The following is an 18,434-nucleotide window of genomic DNA, read 5'->3' on the forward strand; positions in this document are numbered from 1 at the left end:
GTCAAGTTTGTTTTTTGCTTAGCTTGAAATATATATACCATGTCAATTTAATTGTGTCACTTAATATAAGTTTTGTTCACTTTTTTGTTTGATTTGAAATACTTCAAATTATGCTCACTTTTGCAGCAAACATCACCTGTACATGTCAGAAACCAAAGGAACTAAATCCTGACAAAAACAACGATGATGTGCTTTCAACACAGGGTGGGTACTTTACAGTATCTTTAATGTTAGTAAAGAATGACACCCTTAAATCTGAAAAAATACCTCTAATAAAACGAAATATTAATTAAAAGTGATGACTAAATCTAAAGAAGTAATTTGATTCTTAACCCCTTCACCACTGTAGACCATAATGGACTCATCCATGTAAATGTATGGTAGAGTCTATTAAAATTACTATTAAAGTTACTTAGGGGTGAAAGGGTTAATAATGATATCAAAAGAATACATTGTCCAAAGTTTCCGTGTTTAGAGTAACAGAGTTCTATAAACTAGAAACATGATATTGCTTCGTTGAACTTAACAAACCATTTTTGCCGTGTTATATGTGCCTTATCAAATATTTTACTGGTTTATCTAGTATCTAAATCACGATACCAACAACTACAACATCAAATTTTGAAGAGTTACACACTAAGTATTAGAACATGTCTGATCAAAGATCTATAGAATTATGTTAGTTGACATGAATTCATTCGGGGGGTTGGGGTAAGGAAGGTACTATCAGTTATCCGTATAATATATTGTATACTTTTGTTCTTGGAATACCCAAAATTATAAAATAAAAATCCATAATATATCAGGGGTTATAACAGAATTTATATCAAATTCATGTTTTGTTCATCAGAAGTGGTCCAGACTGCCGCACAGCTGATTTCTCTTGGAGACAACGACGATGATGATGACTTCAAAGATTCTTCTTCCAGCAAGTTTAAGACACCTGGAAACACAGATAAGGTGGGCTATCTAGATTATAGATAACACGTTTTGTCCTAACGTGTTATTAATGGTCCAATGATGAATTGCTTTGTATATGATGCACAAGTTTTGATTCTATTTGTGATGGTATGTGTGTAAAATTCGACGTTTATGTGTAGTCTACTCTTCCCGAATCTCAATATTGATCAAATACAATTTTGAACATGACATTTCAAAATAGCTGAAGTTTTTGATAAAAATAAAAATTCCTGCTTTGAAGAAATCGGTGATTATAAAAAGAAGAAAATCTGAGGATAACACAAGTAAGGTTTTTCTGGTATTGTAAGATAAATATCGACTTTAAATGCTTCCACTTACTAGTTCCTGTATGTGTGAAGTTTACAACTTTATATAAATATGTTTAGTCTTATATTAAGGATGTACTCTTCTGAGGTTTCAATCACATTCAAGTCTCGTTTTGATCTGGTGTGATGGGTTTTTCAAATTTTGTAATATTTAACAAATTATGATCAAGTTTATTAGCAAACACGCATCTGAAAAATATGTCAAAAAACTAGATGCCTGTTGTTTGTAGAACTTTTTTTACAAGAATTTAAAAAAATTACCAATTCAGCGGCCATTTTGAAAATGTGTATTAATGTGTATTTCTTGCACTTCAAAAAAGGCCAAAATTTCACCTTTTTTGACACTAGATTGATCACTTAAATTGTCATTGTGTCGCCATTTTTAATTGTAGCAGGTTCAATTTTGCTGTACATTTTTATAATGTTCAATATGATAAAAATTGTCCCTGCAGGTAGGGCGTAAGAATTGTACCTGCTGCCCCCAATTGCATGATCGTAAGAGGCAACTCAATTTGGGACCTTATCTCTTCTCTCCTTTCTAAATAACTTTCTTCTTCCTAATGTCTCCCTTGACAATGCCTCACTTTTGGCCATTTGTTGAGCGTTCGCCCCTGTGAGGAAGGCTTTGGGTTCTGTCCCCTGGCCGAGACATACCAAAGTCTTTAACAATGGTAGTTTCTACTCCTGCTTAACGCTCAGCAAATTAGGAGTGGGACGACTGGTTCGCCCGTTGTCAGTATAATGTGACCGGGTGGGGCGTCCTGCTGGGTGTCTTCGGCAGTATGTTTCAGTGAGGTAGCACTATAAAGTCGGCATCAGTTCCGCGCTATCACAAGGAGACAAACACGAACATATCGCAGCCTCCCAAAATACACACGCATATACTACACGCATGCATCCTGCACACAGGGGAGGCCGTCCTTAAATGACCTTAGCTGTTAATAGGACGTTAAACAAAATCAAACAAACAAACAAATATGATAAAAATAATAGGCAACAAACAGGAAAATTATACATTATTGATATCTATTTTACATATTTAGTGTAACTGAAGCACTTTTGATGTTTGACCCCGAAAAAGGTAAAAAATAACACAAATGATAATGGGACAAAAAAAGAAGCACACTGACCCCCCATTTTTGTAGATGTTTTAGAAAGAGAAACACATTTTCATTTAATTCATTAAACATTAAAAACAGTTTAATACCAGAACTTTTTATATCAAGCGTTTAATCTGCAAAAAATGGTAAAAAATGAGTATTTTTTCATTAAAAAATAGGGGGTAGGGGTAACTTGAATCGGCTTTCTGAGTTAAAAGAATAAGATTTAGAAATTTTACTTCCATAATTCAAAAGAAAATAATATTTTCATCAATTCTACAAACATTCATACATATCTGATAACACACTTGGAAGAAATTGTATGAATCTGTTCTGCAAATGGTCAAAACCCAAATATCACCTAAAATCACATGTTTTGTTAAATTAGTATCTTTGACCGATCATAACACAAAAACGAACACACGGACATATATTTTATTTTGCATTTTCTACTATGCCATTAACTCCCTTTTCCAAAAATCTATATAAGAAAAAAAGTTTAATACGGGAAATTTTTGACTTCTCAGAGGTGTACATCCTTAAAGGTGTTGTAATATATGTTTAGTCATATGTTTTTGTACATGTGTGTTTATCTTTCGCTGTAATATACATCGTTGTAAGCTTTTTAGCTTTTGGAGCTGTCTTGATTTTATTTCATTTACTTATTGATAATGTTCATCTGGTTGCACATAAAATGATAAAAGTCCATTATTTACACATTGATGAGTTGTGGCGGTATATAGATCATGTTACTCACACATTATATATTGATTAAACAGTTCTCTCTCTATATGAACACGCGTATATTTACACACGTACTGTATAAAGTTTGCACGTGTTGATTTGCTCCCAAATGATCAGTAAAAGTTCACATATTTAAAAACACATGTGGTGTCCATGGTACTAATTGTAAAAAGAGGCCCAGAATTTGGACCTGTTGGTAATGTTGTGGTTGTTCAGTAATGTTTTAAAGCTGTTAAGGTTCATTGCTGTGGCAATCACTTCCGGTAGACTGTTCCATGTTGTTATTGTTCTATTGCTGAAGACATTTTTGTTTACTTCAAGGCGAAACGTTTTTTTGAACAGCTTTTTTGGATGCCCCCTGGTCCCCATATTTGATGCCAGTTTAAACATATGTTCATGGTCTACTTGGTCGATATTATTTAGGATCTTATAGATTTCGACTAGGTCGGCTCTTTCCCTTCTATATTCGAGTGTAGGCAGTCCCAGTTTTAGTAGCCTTTCATCGTTTGGTAGATTTGATGTATTTTTGATCCGTTTTGTAGCCCTTCTTTGCACATTTTCAATGGAGATTTTGTCTTTGATAAAGATTAGTCTTACAAGGTGTGAATATATATGTTTGACTTTACTAGTTGCTGTACATATGTGTTTAGTCTTACTAGTTGCTGTGCATGTATGTTGAATTTTAATAGTTCAGTAGTTGCTGTGCATTTATGTTTAGTCTTAACTCTAAATAGGTGTTTTAATATATGTTAGTCTGGCTAGTTGTATATGAGATGCCATATGTATGTATATGTTTTGTATCACAAGATGCTATACATCTATATTTTGTCTTACTAGCGATATATATATAGACTATCAGTATCAGTAATATAAAGTGTATATCTATATGTTTCAGACGAAAGCTAGACGAAGTCATCTGAACATAGCGTATGAGACATCGCCCCCTGGTGGTGAGCAAGAGAGTTGTGCTGACAGTAAGATGTGCTGCGCATGTTCCTGTAAACAGGAGGAAGTGACTACAAAGAGGAAATACATGTAAGTCAACACCGTATTATATGTAGTCCAATGTATCAACAGAGTAGTTCCAAGTAGAGATTCATTTGGTTAACCAAAGGAATACCAGACACGCTCTATGGGTGACATGTCGGGTGATTTAGATGCAAATCCAACAGTGAACATTGTTAAACTTCAGAAAAGTTCTGCTTATACAACTGGTAGCTAGGGGCCCTGGGGCTGGCACATTATTTTGTTGAAAATAGCAACAGTGCCATGATGTTGTAAAAACGAGAGTGCCACCGCCCTCAAAGTTATGTCACTATATAACGCACCCGATTCAAATTCCCTGGCATTAGAAGTCTGGTACAGTGACCAATACATATTTCACCCCAGACTATCACACTACTGCTACCAAAATAGTTCTGATCAACGACAGCATATCACAATGTTCACCCAGGTGTCTCCCAACTCTACGCCTGCCATCACCAAATGTCGAACATAATCTGGAGTCATTCATAAAAAGGATACTGTTCCATGGATGTAACACCCAGCGACAGTGTGTATAGGTCCTATTAAAGCGTTTTTTACAGTGACGTTGTGTCAAGATAGGATCAGTAGGGGCCTTGAGCTTTTGATAGGGCTCATTTGAAGCAGTTTCAGATAATTTGGGTAGGTATATGATGCTCAAGCAATGTTCTCGCTGTCTCACTCGCAGAAACAATGCACTAACCCAGATGCAACAGAAGTATAAAGTGGCTTGAGCAGTTATTTTGTTAGGGCTACAGGTTTTTGTGGACAGTCAGATGTCAACCCGATTCAACAAAAGGTTTATTGTCTACAGACTGCAAACAGCATAGAGCTTTATGTTGCAGCGCTGCTGCATGGAGCATGCCAGCAGCCCTTTCCCTCTGAACTTGTGACAGCAGTGGCATAATGAAAAGGCTTATTGATAAGAATTTTTGTGAGTTTTTACAGGATGACAGAAAAATAATGTTTAAGTTTCAGACCAGTCATTGGTGGGGCCACCACAAACTTTTGTGCTTGAAGGCATGGTAGCTAGTATAGTCTAGTGGTAGGATGCCGGGCTCGTAACCGAAGGGTTGTGAGGCACGGTAGTCTAGTGGTAGGACGCCGGGCTCGTAACCAAAGGGTTGCGGGTTCGAGTCAAGTCACAGCACTGTGCTGTATCTTTGAACAAGATATTTACTCCCCTGTTCCAGTCTACTCAGCTGTAAATGAGTATGTGGTTGGGTAGTGCCGGAATTATTGAATGCTAGCTGTGAGCGCCGAAAAGGCAGCTCCGGCTGTATGCTCCCCAGGGAGTTGAGAAAGATATTGGCTGGTTGCAAAGGCCCTATAACCACGGATAATAATTAGTGAACCGCTTTGAGACGACCTACTAACTAGGTTGTGATAAAGCGGTTTATAAGAACCTCAAATTATTAATTGAATGATTTTAATGAATAGGTTGTCACTTGTTAGGTATTCTACTGTCCTATTTTCACCAATTTAGAGTTAGTTTGCAAGGGAGGGGTTAGCTCTAGATGTTTTCCATTTTTTGCTGAATATACGTATGTGTGCGTACATGGATTGCCAACAGTATTTTGATTACTGAAGGTATTACATTAACAGACACTTTTTAATGTTAGTACTAAATTCCTGAATGCTGAAAGAATACAGTATTTCTTAACATGCTACAAGTACAAAAGTAATATACTAGAAATGAGCTCTGTTAATACTCTACAAGAAACTATATCTAGATGTTGATACACATGTCTTGTTTGTTGGGGGGAAAAAAATCAACCATATTTTTTTAAAACTATTTTGACAATTCTAAAATTTTGCCAATTTAAAGATCAACAAAACAACAGTATAAATCTGCCAGGTCTTGTGATTGTTTTCGTGATCTGTCATTAGATACTGAGAATTCTTGTAGGTTTTAATAACAGTATCTACTAGTCTGTGATCTAGCCTGATAGCTAGACAATGTAGGATTATCACAGTCCGTTGTAAAACTCGTATCTGTAGACAAGGATCGCCTATAAAACATAAGATATAGGAATAACTGTGTGGGACTGTAAGTCTGAGAGATCTAGCATTCCCGAGTACACTACATATCTTTGTTTATCCGTAGGATTGAACAAAAACCAAAGGAGATCTGACAACTTTCCCACTACAGTACATCAGTGTAGTGAGTTAAAGTGCATGTGATCTCAATAAACCTGTATAGGCTTAAGCTTTCTGTCATCCTAAAACACCAGTCATCTGCACAATGTGACAAACCCAGCGGGGCATTTATACTTATTTGTGTAAAAGAGTCAGAAAAAATATACAATTTAACATTGTGATGTGAGAGATTACACTATGGCACTGAGCAAGTCCACCTGGTGTTCATGATGCTGATTATCATCCAAGAATGATAACTCTTCACACAATTATGACTCTATTGTAAAATACTATATATATGCCATTCATACTTTCCAGATCCATTTTTACTTGTAAAATAAATGGTGACCCCCTGAGTGTGTGTGTAGGGGCCTATCATTAATGTCAGTGTTTTATGGGCAGTGAGAGTGTTAGCAGGTTGGTGGCACCTCAACAGGGCGCTGCTTCACTGGCTCCTATTGTAGTCCTTGTAACATGGTGAAACTACATTTTACGGAAACAGATTCAAATTATAATACACTAAGCTGAAACATTTTTGTTATTCAATTTTTTGAAAATTATTGTTATAACAAAATTCATCATTATGAATGTAGATTTTGCTAATCACCAAATTTCAAACCAAACAAAAATATTAGAAATTTATGATTAAGTTAATGTCATTCTTATTACAAAGTTCAGTTTGTGTAAAAGAAAAAAAAAGGAATTGAAAAATTAAGGATCCCTGTACCACTGTCAAAAACTGTAGCTATGCGTCAGGATCCATTTTTTTCCGGCATGACTACAGCTTTGATCAATCATTTCTGGAAAAAAGGTCCTTGCTGGACTTTTATGAAAAATGTTTAAGATGAAATAAACAAAACATAATCAGCAAACAGTGTCCTGATTGTAAAAATTCAGCTGGGCTGGGCTACCTACATGTAGTCAGCATAAGTGTGGTGGCCAAGCTGTACTGCTACAGGTATATCTAGAACGAAATTAGGGGAAGGTTACTGTATATACGAAAAACGATAGTGCATTGGAACAGGGATCCTTAAAACAGTCTTAATATCCTGGGCAACCTTCAAAGGCTTGCATGTAACTTGTGTGTGCTGTGTAAGTGATATTTCAAAAGAATTTCACAATTTTTTTGATTTTTTTTTTTTTTTTTATATCTTGCAATGATCATTTTCATCTAAGTTAATTCTTTTGCTTTTAAATCTTCGGTAACCCCTGTTACTTTTCTTTTGTTGATGTCCTGCTGAATAAAGTTGATGTAAACATTGTCCACTTAACTTCATAATATGGTCTAAAAAATCGGTGAATTCCCATTATGTACCAGTTGTAAACCTTTAAATCTTTGTTTAATTCGAGTATCAAAAGAAACAGATGAGCTATACAGACCCTATGTGTCCCTTGCTTAATTTACGAAGAGGGTCCTATAATTTATTTTTTATTTCTTTATATAAACAGATGAGGTTTACCGGCCCGGCCCTATGGGTCTCTTGTTTTTCTTAAGCAAAGGGTCCTATGATTTCTGTCATTTCTTTAAAAGAGATGAGCTTGTTTTAGTTACGTATAGGGTCCTATAATTATTATTATCATTATTTTTTTATATAAACAGATGAGCTATACAGACCCTATAGGTCTCTTGTTTTACTAACGTAAAGGGTCCTATTGTTATAAATCAGTACTAAGATGTGTTCTTTCATGGTCACAGTTGATAGCGTACCATTGACTACTCTTAGTAACGTAAAAGGTCCTATTGTTATAAATCAGTACTAAGATGTGTTCTCTCATGGTCACAGTTCATAGCGTACCATTGACTGCTCTCAGTAACGTAAATGGTCCTATAGTTACTAATCAGTACTAAGATGTGTTCTCTCATGGTCACGGTTGATAGTGTACCATTAACTACTCTCAGTAACGTAAACGGTCCTATAGTTATTAATCAGTACTAGGATGTGTTCGCTCATGGTCACAGTTGATAGCGTACCATTTACTACTCTCAGTAATGTAAAGTGTCCTATAGTTACTAATCAGTACTAGGATGGGTTCTCTCATGGTCACAGTTGATAGTGTACCATTGACTACTCTCAGTAACGTAAACGGTCCTATAGTTATTAATCAGTTCTAGGACGTGTTCTCTCATGGTCACAGTTGATTGTGTACCACCATTGACTCCTCTCAGTAATGTAAAGTGTCCTATAGTTACTAATCAGTACTAGGATGGGTTCTCTCATGGTCACAGTTGATAGTGTACCATTGACTACTCTCAGTAACGTAAACGGTCCTATAGTTATTAATCAGTACTAAGATGTGTTCTTTCATGGTCACAGTTGATAGCGTACCATTGACTACTCTTAGTAACGTAAAAGGTCCTATTGTTATAAATCAGTACTAAGATGTGTTCTCTCATGGTCACGGTTGATAGTGTACCATTAACTACTATCAGTAACGTAAACGGTCCTATAGTTATTAATCAGTACTAAGATGTGTTCTTTCATGGTCACAGTTGATAGCGTACCATTGACTACTCTCAGTAACGTAAACGGTCCTATAGTTATTAATCAGTACTAAGATGTGTTCTTTCATGGTCACAGTTGATAGCGTACCATTGACTACTCTTAGTAACGTAAAAGGTCCTATTGTTATAAATCAGTACTAAGATGTGTTCTCTCATGGTCACGGTTGATAGTGTACCACCATTGACTACTCTCAGTAATGTAAAGTGTCCTATAGTTATTAATCAGTACTAGGACGTGTTTTCTCATGGTCACAGTTGATTGTGTACCACCATTGACTCCTCTCAGTAATGTAAAGTGTCCTATAGTTACTAATCAGTACTAGGATGGGTTCTCTCATGGTCACAGTTGATAGTGTACCATTGACTACTCTCAGTAACGTAAACGGTCCTATAGTTACTAATCAGTACTAAGATGTGTTCTCTCATGGTCACGGTTGATAGTGTACCACCATTGACTACTCTCAGTAACGTAAACGGTCCTATAGTTATTAATCAGTACTAAGATGTGTTCTTTCATGGTCACAGTTGATAGCGTACCATTGACTACTCTCAGTAACGAAAACGGTCCTATAGATACTAATCAGTACTAGGACGTGTTCTCTCATGGTCACAGTTGATAGTGTACCACCATTGACTACTCTCAGTAATGTAAAGTGTCCTATAGTTACTAATCAGTACTAGGATGTGTTCTCTCATGGTCACAGTTGATAGCGTACCATTAACTACTCTCAGTAACGTAAACGGTCCTATAGTTATTAATCAGTACTAGGACGTGTTCTCTCATGGTCACAGTTGATAGCGTACCATTAACTACTCTCAGTAACGTAAACGGTCCTATAGTTATTAATCAGTACTAGGACGTGTTCGCTCATGGTCACAGTTGATAGCGTACCATTAACTACTCTCAGTAATGTAAAGTGTCCTATAGTTATTAATCAGTACTAGGATGTGTTCTCTCATGGTCACAGTTGATAGCGTACCATTAACTACTCTCAGTAACGTAAACGGTCCTATAGTTATTAATCAGTACTAGGACGTGTTCTCTCATGGTCACAGTTGATAGCGTACCATTAACTACTCTCAGTAACGTAAACGGTCCTATAGTTATTAATCAGTACTAGGACGTGTTCGCTCATGGTCACAGTTGATAGCGTACCATTAACTACTCTCAGTAATGTAAAGTGTCCTATAGTTATTAATCAGTACTAGGATGTGTTCTCTCATGGTCACAGTTGATAGCGTACCATTAACTACTCTCAGTAACGTAAACGGTCCTATAGTTATTAATCAGTACTAGGACGTGTTCTCTCATGGTCACAGTTGATAGCGTACCATTAACTACTCTCAGTAACGTAAACGGTCCTATAGTTATTAATCAGTACTAGGACGTGTTCGCTCATGGTCACAGTTGATAGCGTACCATTAACTACTCTCAGTAATGTAAAGTGTCCTATAGTTATTAATCAGTACTAGGATGTGTTCTCTCATGGTCACAGTTGATAGCGTACCATTAACTACTCTCAGTAACGTAAACGGTCCTATAGTTATTAATCAGTACTAGGACGTGTTCTCTCATGGTCACAGTTGATAGCGTACCATTAACTACTCTCAGTAACGTAAACGGTCCTATAGTTATTAATCAGTACTAGGACGTGTTCGCTCATGGTCACAGTTGATAGCGTACCATTAACTACTCTCAGTAATGTAAAGTGTCCTATAGTTATTAATCAGTACTAGGATGTGTTCTCTCATGGTCACAGTTGATAGCGTACCATTAACTACTCTCAGTAACGTAAACGGTCCTATAGTTATTAATCAGTACTAGGACGTGTTCTCTCATGGTCACAGTTGATAGCGTACCATTAACTACTCTCAGTAACGTAAACGGTCCTATAGTTATTAATCAGTACTAGGACGTGTTCGCTCATGGTCACAGTTGATAGCGTACCATTAACTACTCTCAGTAATGTAAAGTGTCCTATAGTTATTAATCAGTACTAGGATGTGTTCTCTCATGGTCACAGTTGATAGCGTACCATTAACTACTCTCAGTAACGTAAACGGTCCTATAGTTATTAATCAGTACTAGGACGTGTTCTCTCATGGTCACAGTTGATAGCGTACCATTAACTACTCTCAGTAACGTAAACGGTCCTATAGTTATTAATCAGTACTAGGACGTGTTCGCTCATGGTCACAGTTGATAGCGTACCATTAACTACTCTCAGTAATGTAAAGTGTCCTATAGTTATAAATCAGTACTAGGATGTGTTCTCTCATGGTCACAGTTGATAGCGTACCATTGACTACTCTCAGTAATGTAAAGGGTCCTATAGTTATTAATCAGTACTAGGATGTGTTCTCTCATGGTCACAGTTGATAGCGTACCATTAACTACTCTCAGTAATGTAAAGTGTCCTATAGTTATTAATCAGTACTAGGATGTGTTCTCTCATGGTCACAGTTGATAGCGTACCATTAACTACTCTCAGTAACGTAAACGGTCCTATAGTTACTAATCAGTACTAGGACGTGTTCTCTCATGGTCACAGTTGATAGCGTACCATTAACTACTCTCAGTAATGTAAAGGGTCCTATAGTTATTAATCAGTACTAGGATGTGTTCTCTCATGGTCACAGTTGATAGCGTACCATTAACTACTCTCAGTAATGTAAAGTGTCCTATAGTTACTAATCAGTACTAGGATGTGTTCTCTCATGGTCACAGTTGATAGTGTACCACCATTGACTACTCTCAGTAATGTAAAGTGTCCTATAGTTACTAATCAGTACTAGGATGTGTTCTCTCATGGTCACAGTTGATAGTGTACCACCATTGACTACTCTCAGTAATGTAAAGTGTCCTATAGTTACTAATCAGTACTAGGATGTGTTCTCTCATGGTCACAGTTGATAGTGTACCACCATTGACTACTCTCAGTAATGTAAAGTGTCCTATAGTTACTAATCAGTACTAGGATGTGTTCTCTCATGGTCACAGTTGATAGTGTACCACCATTGACTACTCTCAGTAATGTAAAGTGTCCTATAGTTACTAATCAGTACTAGGATGTGTTCTCTCATGGTCACAGTTGATAGTGTACCACCATTGACTACTCTCAGTAATGTAAAGTGTCCTATAGTTACTAATCAGTACTAGGACGTGTTCTCTCATGGTCACGGTTGATAGTGTACCATTAACTACTCTCAGTAATGTAAAGTGTCCTATACTTACTATTCAGTACTAGGATGTGTTCGCTCATGGTCACAGTTGATGGCGTACCATTAACTTCTCTCAGTAACGTAAAGTGTCCTATAGTTACTAATCAGTTCTAGGATGTGTTCTCTCACGGCCACAGTTGATAGCGTACCATTAACGTCTCTCAGTAACGTAAAGGGTCCTATATTTATAAATCATTACTAGGATGTGTTCTCCCATGGTCACAGTTGATAGTGTACCACCATTGACTACTCTCAGTAAAGTAAACGGTCCTATAGTTACTAATCATTACTAGGATGTGTTCTCTCATGGCAACAGTTGATAGCGTACCATTAACGTCTCTCAGTAACGTAAACGGTTCTATAGTTACTAATCAGTTCTAGGATGTGTTCTCTCTTGGTCACAGTTGATAGCGTACCATTAACTTCGCTCAGTAACGTAAAGGGTCCTATATTTATAAATCATTACTAGGATGTGTTCTCCCATGGTCACAGTTGATAGTTGTCCATTGACTACTCTCAGTAAAGTAAACGGTCCTATAGTTACTAATAAGTACTAGGATGTGTTCGCTCATGGTCACAGTTGAAAGCGTACCATTGACTACTCTCAGTAATGTAACGTGTCCTATAGTTACTAATCAGTACGAGGATGTGTTCTCTCATGGCAACAGTTGATAGCGTACCATTGACTCCTCTCAGTAACGTAAACGGTTCTATAGTTACTAATCAGTTCTAGGATGTGTTCTCTCAAGGTCACAGTTGATAGCGTACGTAATGTAAAGTGTCCTATACTTACTATTCAGTACTAGGATGTGTTCTCTCTTGGTCACAGTTGATAGCGGACCATTAACTTCTCTCAGTAACGTAAACGGTTCTATAGTTACTAATCAGTCCTAGGATGTGTTCTCTCTTGGTCACAGTTGATAGCGGACCATTAACTTCTCTCAGGAAGGTAATGCACATAGCTGCACCTAATTAATCAGTACTAGGAGGAGTTCTCTCATGGTCACATTTGATAGCGTACCATTAAATACTCTCAGTAACTTAAAGGGCCCTATAGTTATAAATCATTACTAGGATGTGTTCTCTCAAGGTCACAGTTGATAGCGTACGTAATGTAAAGTGTCCTCTAGTTATTACTCAGTACTAGGATGTGTTCTCCCATGGTCACAGTTGATAGAGTACCATTAACTTCTCTCAGTAACGTAAACGGTTCTATAGTTACTAATCAGTTCTAGGATGTGTTCTCTCTTGGTCACAGTTGATAGCGGACCATTAACTTCTCTCAGTAATGTAATGTGTCCTATAGTTATTAATCAGTTCTAGGATGTGTTCTCTCATGGCAACAGTTGATAGCGTACCATTAAGTGCTCTCAGTAATGTAAAGTGTTCTATAGTTACTAATCAGTCCTAGGATGTGTTCTCTCATGGCAACAGTTGATAGCGTACCATTAACGTCTCTCAGTAACGTAAACGGTCCTATAGTTATTAATCAGTACTAAGATGTGTTCTTTCATGGTCACAGTTGATAGAGTACCATTGACTACTCTCAGTAACGTAAAGGGTCCTATAGTTACAAATCATTACTAGGATGTGTTCTCTCATGGTCACAGTTGATAGCGTACCATTAACTTCTCTCAGTAACGTAAAGGGTCCTATAGTTATAAATCAGTACTAGGATGTGTTCTCTCATGGTCACAGTTGATAGCGTACCATTAACTTCTCTCAGTAATGTAATGCACATAGCTGCACCTAATACATTGTTAGATTTGCAGTAATGTGTTTGTGACACTTATGTACAGTAAGGTGCCATAATAGGGTAATTATAATAGACATTTTTAGGTCACCTGAGCTTTAGCTCAAGTGACCTATTGCTATCCGTCTTCGTCTGTCATGCGTTGTCCGTTAAAATTTTACATTTTAAACTTAAGCTGAAATACTAGCAAAGGGATTTCATTAATATTTCATGGGAAGGTTACTGACATCTCTCTGACCAAGTGTTGATATTTTTCGGTTCAATCAGAAATCCAATATGGCCCCCACAGCCGCCATTTTGAAAAACTATTTCAAAATTAAAGTCAAGTTCTGCTGGGCCGATTGAACTGAAACATGGTAGGAATGATCGACTCATGGTCCTGACAAAGTGTTGTTATTTTTGCTGGTCAATCAGAAATCCAATATGGCCACCACGGCTGCCATTTTGAAAAACTATTTCAAACTTAAAGTTAAGTTCTGCTAAGCTGATTGAACTGAAACTTTGTAGGAATGATCAACTCATGGTTCTGACATAGTGTTGTTATTTTTCGGGGCGATCAGAAATCCAATGTGGCCGACATGGCCGCCATTTTGAAAAACTATTTCAAACTTAAAGTCAAGTTCTGCTGGGCCGATTGAACTGAAACTTTGTAGGAATGATCGACTTATGGTCTTGACAAAGTGTTGTTATTTTTCGGGTCAATCAGAAATCCAATATGGCCGCCACTGCTTGCCATTTTGAAAAACTATTTCAAACTTAAAATCAAGTTCTAACGGGCCAATTAACTGAAACTTTGTAGGAATGATCGACTCATGGTCCTGACAAAGTTTTGTTATTTTTCCAGTCGATCAGAAATACAATTTGGCTGCCATGGCCGCTATTTTGAAAATGACTATTTCAAATTTTAAAACAAGTTCTAATAGTCCGATCTAACTGAAACTCGGTCTAGGAATGATCAGCTCAGGGTCCTGACAAACTTAAGTTAACGTTATACTTAACTATTTTTTACTCAAATTGGTACATATTTCAACAACAAAAATAAACACTGTAGGACTCAGGTGTCCGTTAAGGCCCATGGGCCTCTTGTTATTTGTTACTGTGCAATGTGCACAGCACTTCAGATCTGTGGTAGCTTGTTTGTGTCATGATATAGGATGCCACATGGAGGATGAATATCTACACTCTGTAAAACATGATATTTTAGCTCACTGATTTTTTATCATTTTTCCTTCTTGAACAAAAGGGTGGATATAGTTTTGTAATTAAAAAGAAAATGGAGATAAAATTCAAAACTGGCCAGTTTCCAGTATTCACTCTTATGCCAAAGTCATTAATTGAAAATGAAATAAAACTAAATGTAGTTTGAAGGTAGTTTCTCTAATATCGGTAGTTTGAGTTCTTGTGCTTTAAAGTGATGAAGTGAACTGTCTTGCTTAATTTAGTCAGTCCTCATGATATCAACTTGAATTCTATTTCAATACATACTTGTTTACCTGTACAGTATCTGAAAAGTCATTCAGATTATATAATTGTGTTGTTACTTTTTATTAGAAATGTCAATTTCAAAATAGAGAGAAGTTTTTTTTAGATTTTTAATGACTTTAAAAGGATGGTTTTTAATCCATGAGCAAATATAAATCTGCTACCCCAGTATTTATGTGTTTAATCACAATGCAGTGGGCATTATTTCCTTCTATTGTCAATTTAAACAGGTAGGTCAAATCTGTGTAAATATTCAATGTTCTAATGATCCCTGAACTATAACAATTAAGTGACGAAACAGAGCTTGAGCTTCTCTTCAAACTGTCGTTAGCATGAGTGAGTTAGTTGTTTGTGTGATAATCTGTCAAGTTTGTCACTTAACCTGCCCCTAGCTAAACTTGTCGTCACCCCGACTGGCAATCCGTGTCGATCTGTCAATCTACATGAGCTGCAGCCTGGCCCGAGGCGGCCACCCAGAAGTAGATATATCTTTCTATTAAGACCATCAGCGATAACATACAGTATTTCTCCAAAACATCTTTAATTCTGATTTGAATCAATTTTATTCAAGAAAAGACATAAATATTGTAATTTGAATAATGAAAACTCTTTCATTCTAAATTATTCATTTACAACTGCAAAAAGGAAAGTGCAAATCAATGAAAATTAATTTAAATGAAAATTTCAGACCTTTTACAAAGATTGCTGAGAAATATTTTAATGGAAGTAAAGGGGGGAAAACTTTATTTGAGGACTTTTTATTTTGAGAAGTTGTAAAAAGTTGTTAAATTATTTAAGTACTAGATAAAGTAGATATGTTGAGATTTTTTTGTCGTTTACACGACGGTGAATAGTTAGCTAATGGTATACAGCTGGGCCGGTGTCATACACAACGATACGAGAGATATTGAAGTTTGTGGTGACAAATAGTCATTGTGGTGTGTTTAGGGAATACAGCCGTGTGGGACACCAAGGGAGACGACACCAGACGAGGAACGGCTGCTGTTTATTGGACCAAACTTCGCTGTGAGGTCTCGGCGTTAAACAGTTTATGCGGATTTGTTTTCTATGACAGATTTATGTATACACCACTATTACCACAGGTTAGGGCTGCTCTTTTAATTGATATAAATGACCGTTGTTAATGGGTTTAAGATGGGTCTGACTTGATTACAGTGGAGGGCAAAAATATCACGGTGCAGGGCGTAGACATCTCTTGTTCTCTTTGTGTGGGGTTCCATGGCTCATCTCCTCTTTTTATGCCCTTCTACTAATTGGTGAGAGCCATGAAGTGTTAATTTGGTCTGTCACTATTTTCATCTGGTTAAAGTTTAACCTTTTGGTCAGTTATTGACCAAGTACTGTGACTGGGGTCATATAACACACTTATCTTCCTTGACGTGTGAAGCAGTTTTATGACCTTGACCTTTGACCTTGACCTCTGTGATCTTGGTAAAGTTTTTGCGTTTATGTCAGTAATGGATTAGGTACTACAACTAAGATCAGGCAACTTCACATACTAAAGCTACTTTAGGAGTACAGCATGTTGCATGACTTTTTTAGCATTGACCTTGACCCCCGTGACCTTGCTTTAGTTCTTAAGTGTGAGAGAGCAGAAATTCAGATTTAGGTGGACTTGAGTTCCTATTGATGATAGTATCACCTTAAGTCCTTACAGTAGACCAAAATAAAACAAAACGTTGACTTTTACCTGCCGTTGTGGCACTTTAAAACTACCTAAATATAATTTGTTTGCATGAGTTTTACACAGAAAAGCCATATTCCATCTAAGAGAACTCAATTACCCTGTAGTTTGTCAGTAAATTTTCCCAGTTGTTGTATATACCAATTCACGATAACTGGGCCCCCAATTCCCGAAACGACATAAAATTTAAGGTTTAAACGATACACCGCGTTACACGATTCACCGCAGTATTTCTTTACGGTTCGGTTCACGATTATTTTGAGCTGTCCCATGGTACACAGTCGGTACGGTCCTACCCGCTCGGCTGTTAGTACAACTCTCCCAAATATAATGCCAGTTCTGATTGGTTGGTCTCGTCAACATGAGGTTGCATCATCTAATCGCTTTTGTCGTTTCGAAATCAGAGCACTTCGAAATAAACAAACATGGAGACGAAATCTCTGAGGGCTACGTAACGTTGAAGAAACCTCCGACATCATTCCGGTTCCCTGTCTGGGGACACTTCGGATTTTGCGTAGTAAATGATAACCTAACAAACTTGTGAGTACATGTATTATTTATTTCACTGATGTGAGTTTCAAAACAGGCAGCACAACAAATATGGCTACCCATTTAAAGAGGAAGCATGACATTGTTTTTGAGGCAAAGGCATCAATATCACCGTCAGAGAAAAAGACATCAGTGACGACAAAACACGGAAGTCCTGTGCAGTCATTACTATTACGTAACAGTCAAACGGTCTTCCTGACGCCAAAAGTTAGATATCAAAAGTCCAGGAAATGAAGCTATCACAACAGCGACAGGCAGAATCATTGATGTCGATATGAGGCCGGTTTCAGTAGTTGAGAATTGCCTTATATATAAACTTTTATAAGATTTTATTTGTATTTTACAATTGTTATTTCTTTTTCTTCATTTAGTTTGTATTATTTTGAGGAGAATCAGCCAATAAACATTCCTTTACGTTTATATATTCATTTTATTTCTTAAGTATAGCATTGTACTAAAAGTATTGTAATGAATTGTAACATACCGAATCGTGAATGCTGTACCGCGATACGTATCGTATCGTGAGGTAGGCGTATGGTTTCAGCCCTACTGAAACTAGGTGTCATTAATTTGCGTTTATCATGTTATATGACTTTGGATTCCAACGTACCATATCATACTTGCCACTAAGCATAAATAAAATGTGTTTATGGTCACCCTAGGGAAAAATTGCCCTTTTAAATGGCATCTTTTGAGCTGTTCTCTTAGATGTAATAATCAGATCTTAGAAAATAGGAATAATTTTACTTTCAGTGGTTGAAAATGCTCAGTTTTAGGGTCCAAAATAGGGAGAGTTGGCAAGTATGCATATATATAATGCATTTACAACCCAGTACCCTTTTTTTTTTTTAATTTTTTTAATTTTTTCAAATACGGGATGTTGTTAAAAAAATATCACTGATTTAGTTGTGTCCGACAAATTATTTGT

General features: G+C 36.7%; 1 protein-coding gene across 2 annotated transcripts in view; it reads left to right on the forward strand.

Moving 5' to 3' along the window:
* Positions 1–18,434, forward strand: part of LOC110458579 (Fanconi anemia group J protein homolog) — a 52,556-nt gene that overhangs the window by 4,534 nt on the left and 29,588 nt on the right. For both annotated transcript variants that reach the window (XM_021510346.1, XM_021510345.1), the window contains exons 5-7: positions 127–204; positions 851–960; positions 4,026–4,165. In XM_021510346.1, coding sequence (XP_021366021.1) covers positions 127–204; positions 851–960; positions 4,026–4,165 — 328 coding nt within the window. The remainder of the gene's footprint in view (positions 1–126; positions 205–850; positions 961–4,025; positions 4,166–18,434) is intronic.

Source organism: Mizuhopecten yessoensis, unplaced genomic scaffold, assembly GCF_002113885.1.
Source record: "Mizuhopecten yessoensis strain PY_sf001 unplaced genomic scaffold, ASM211388v2 scaffold9651, whole genome shotgun sequence".
Lineage (NCBI taxonomy): Eukaryota > Metazoa > Mollusca > Bivalvia > Pectinida > Pectinidae > Mizuhopecten > Mizuhopecten yessoensis.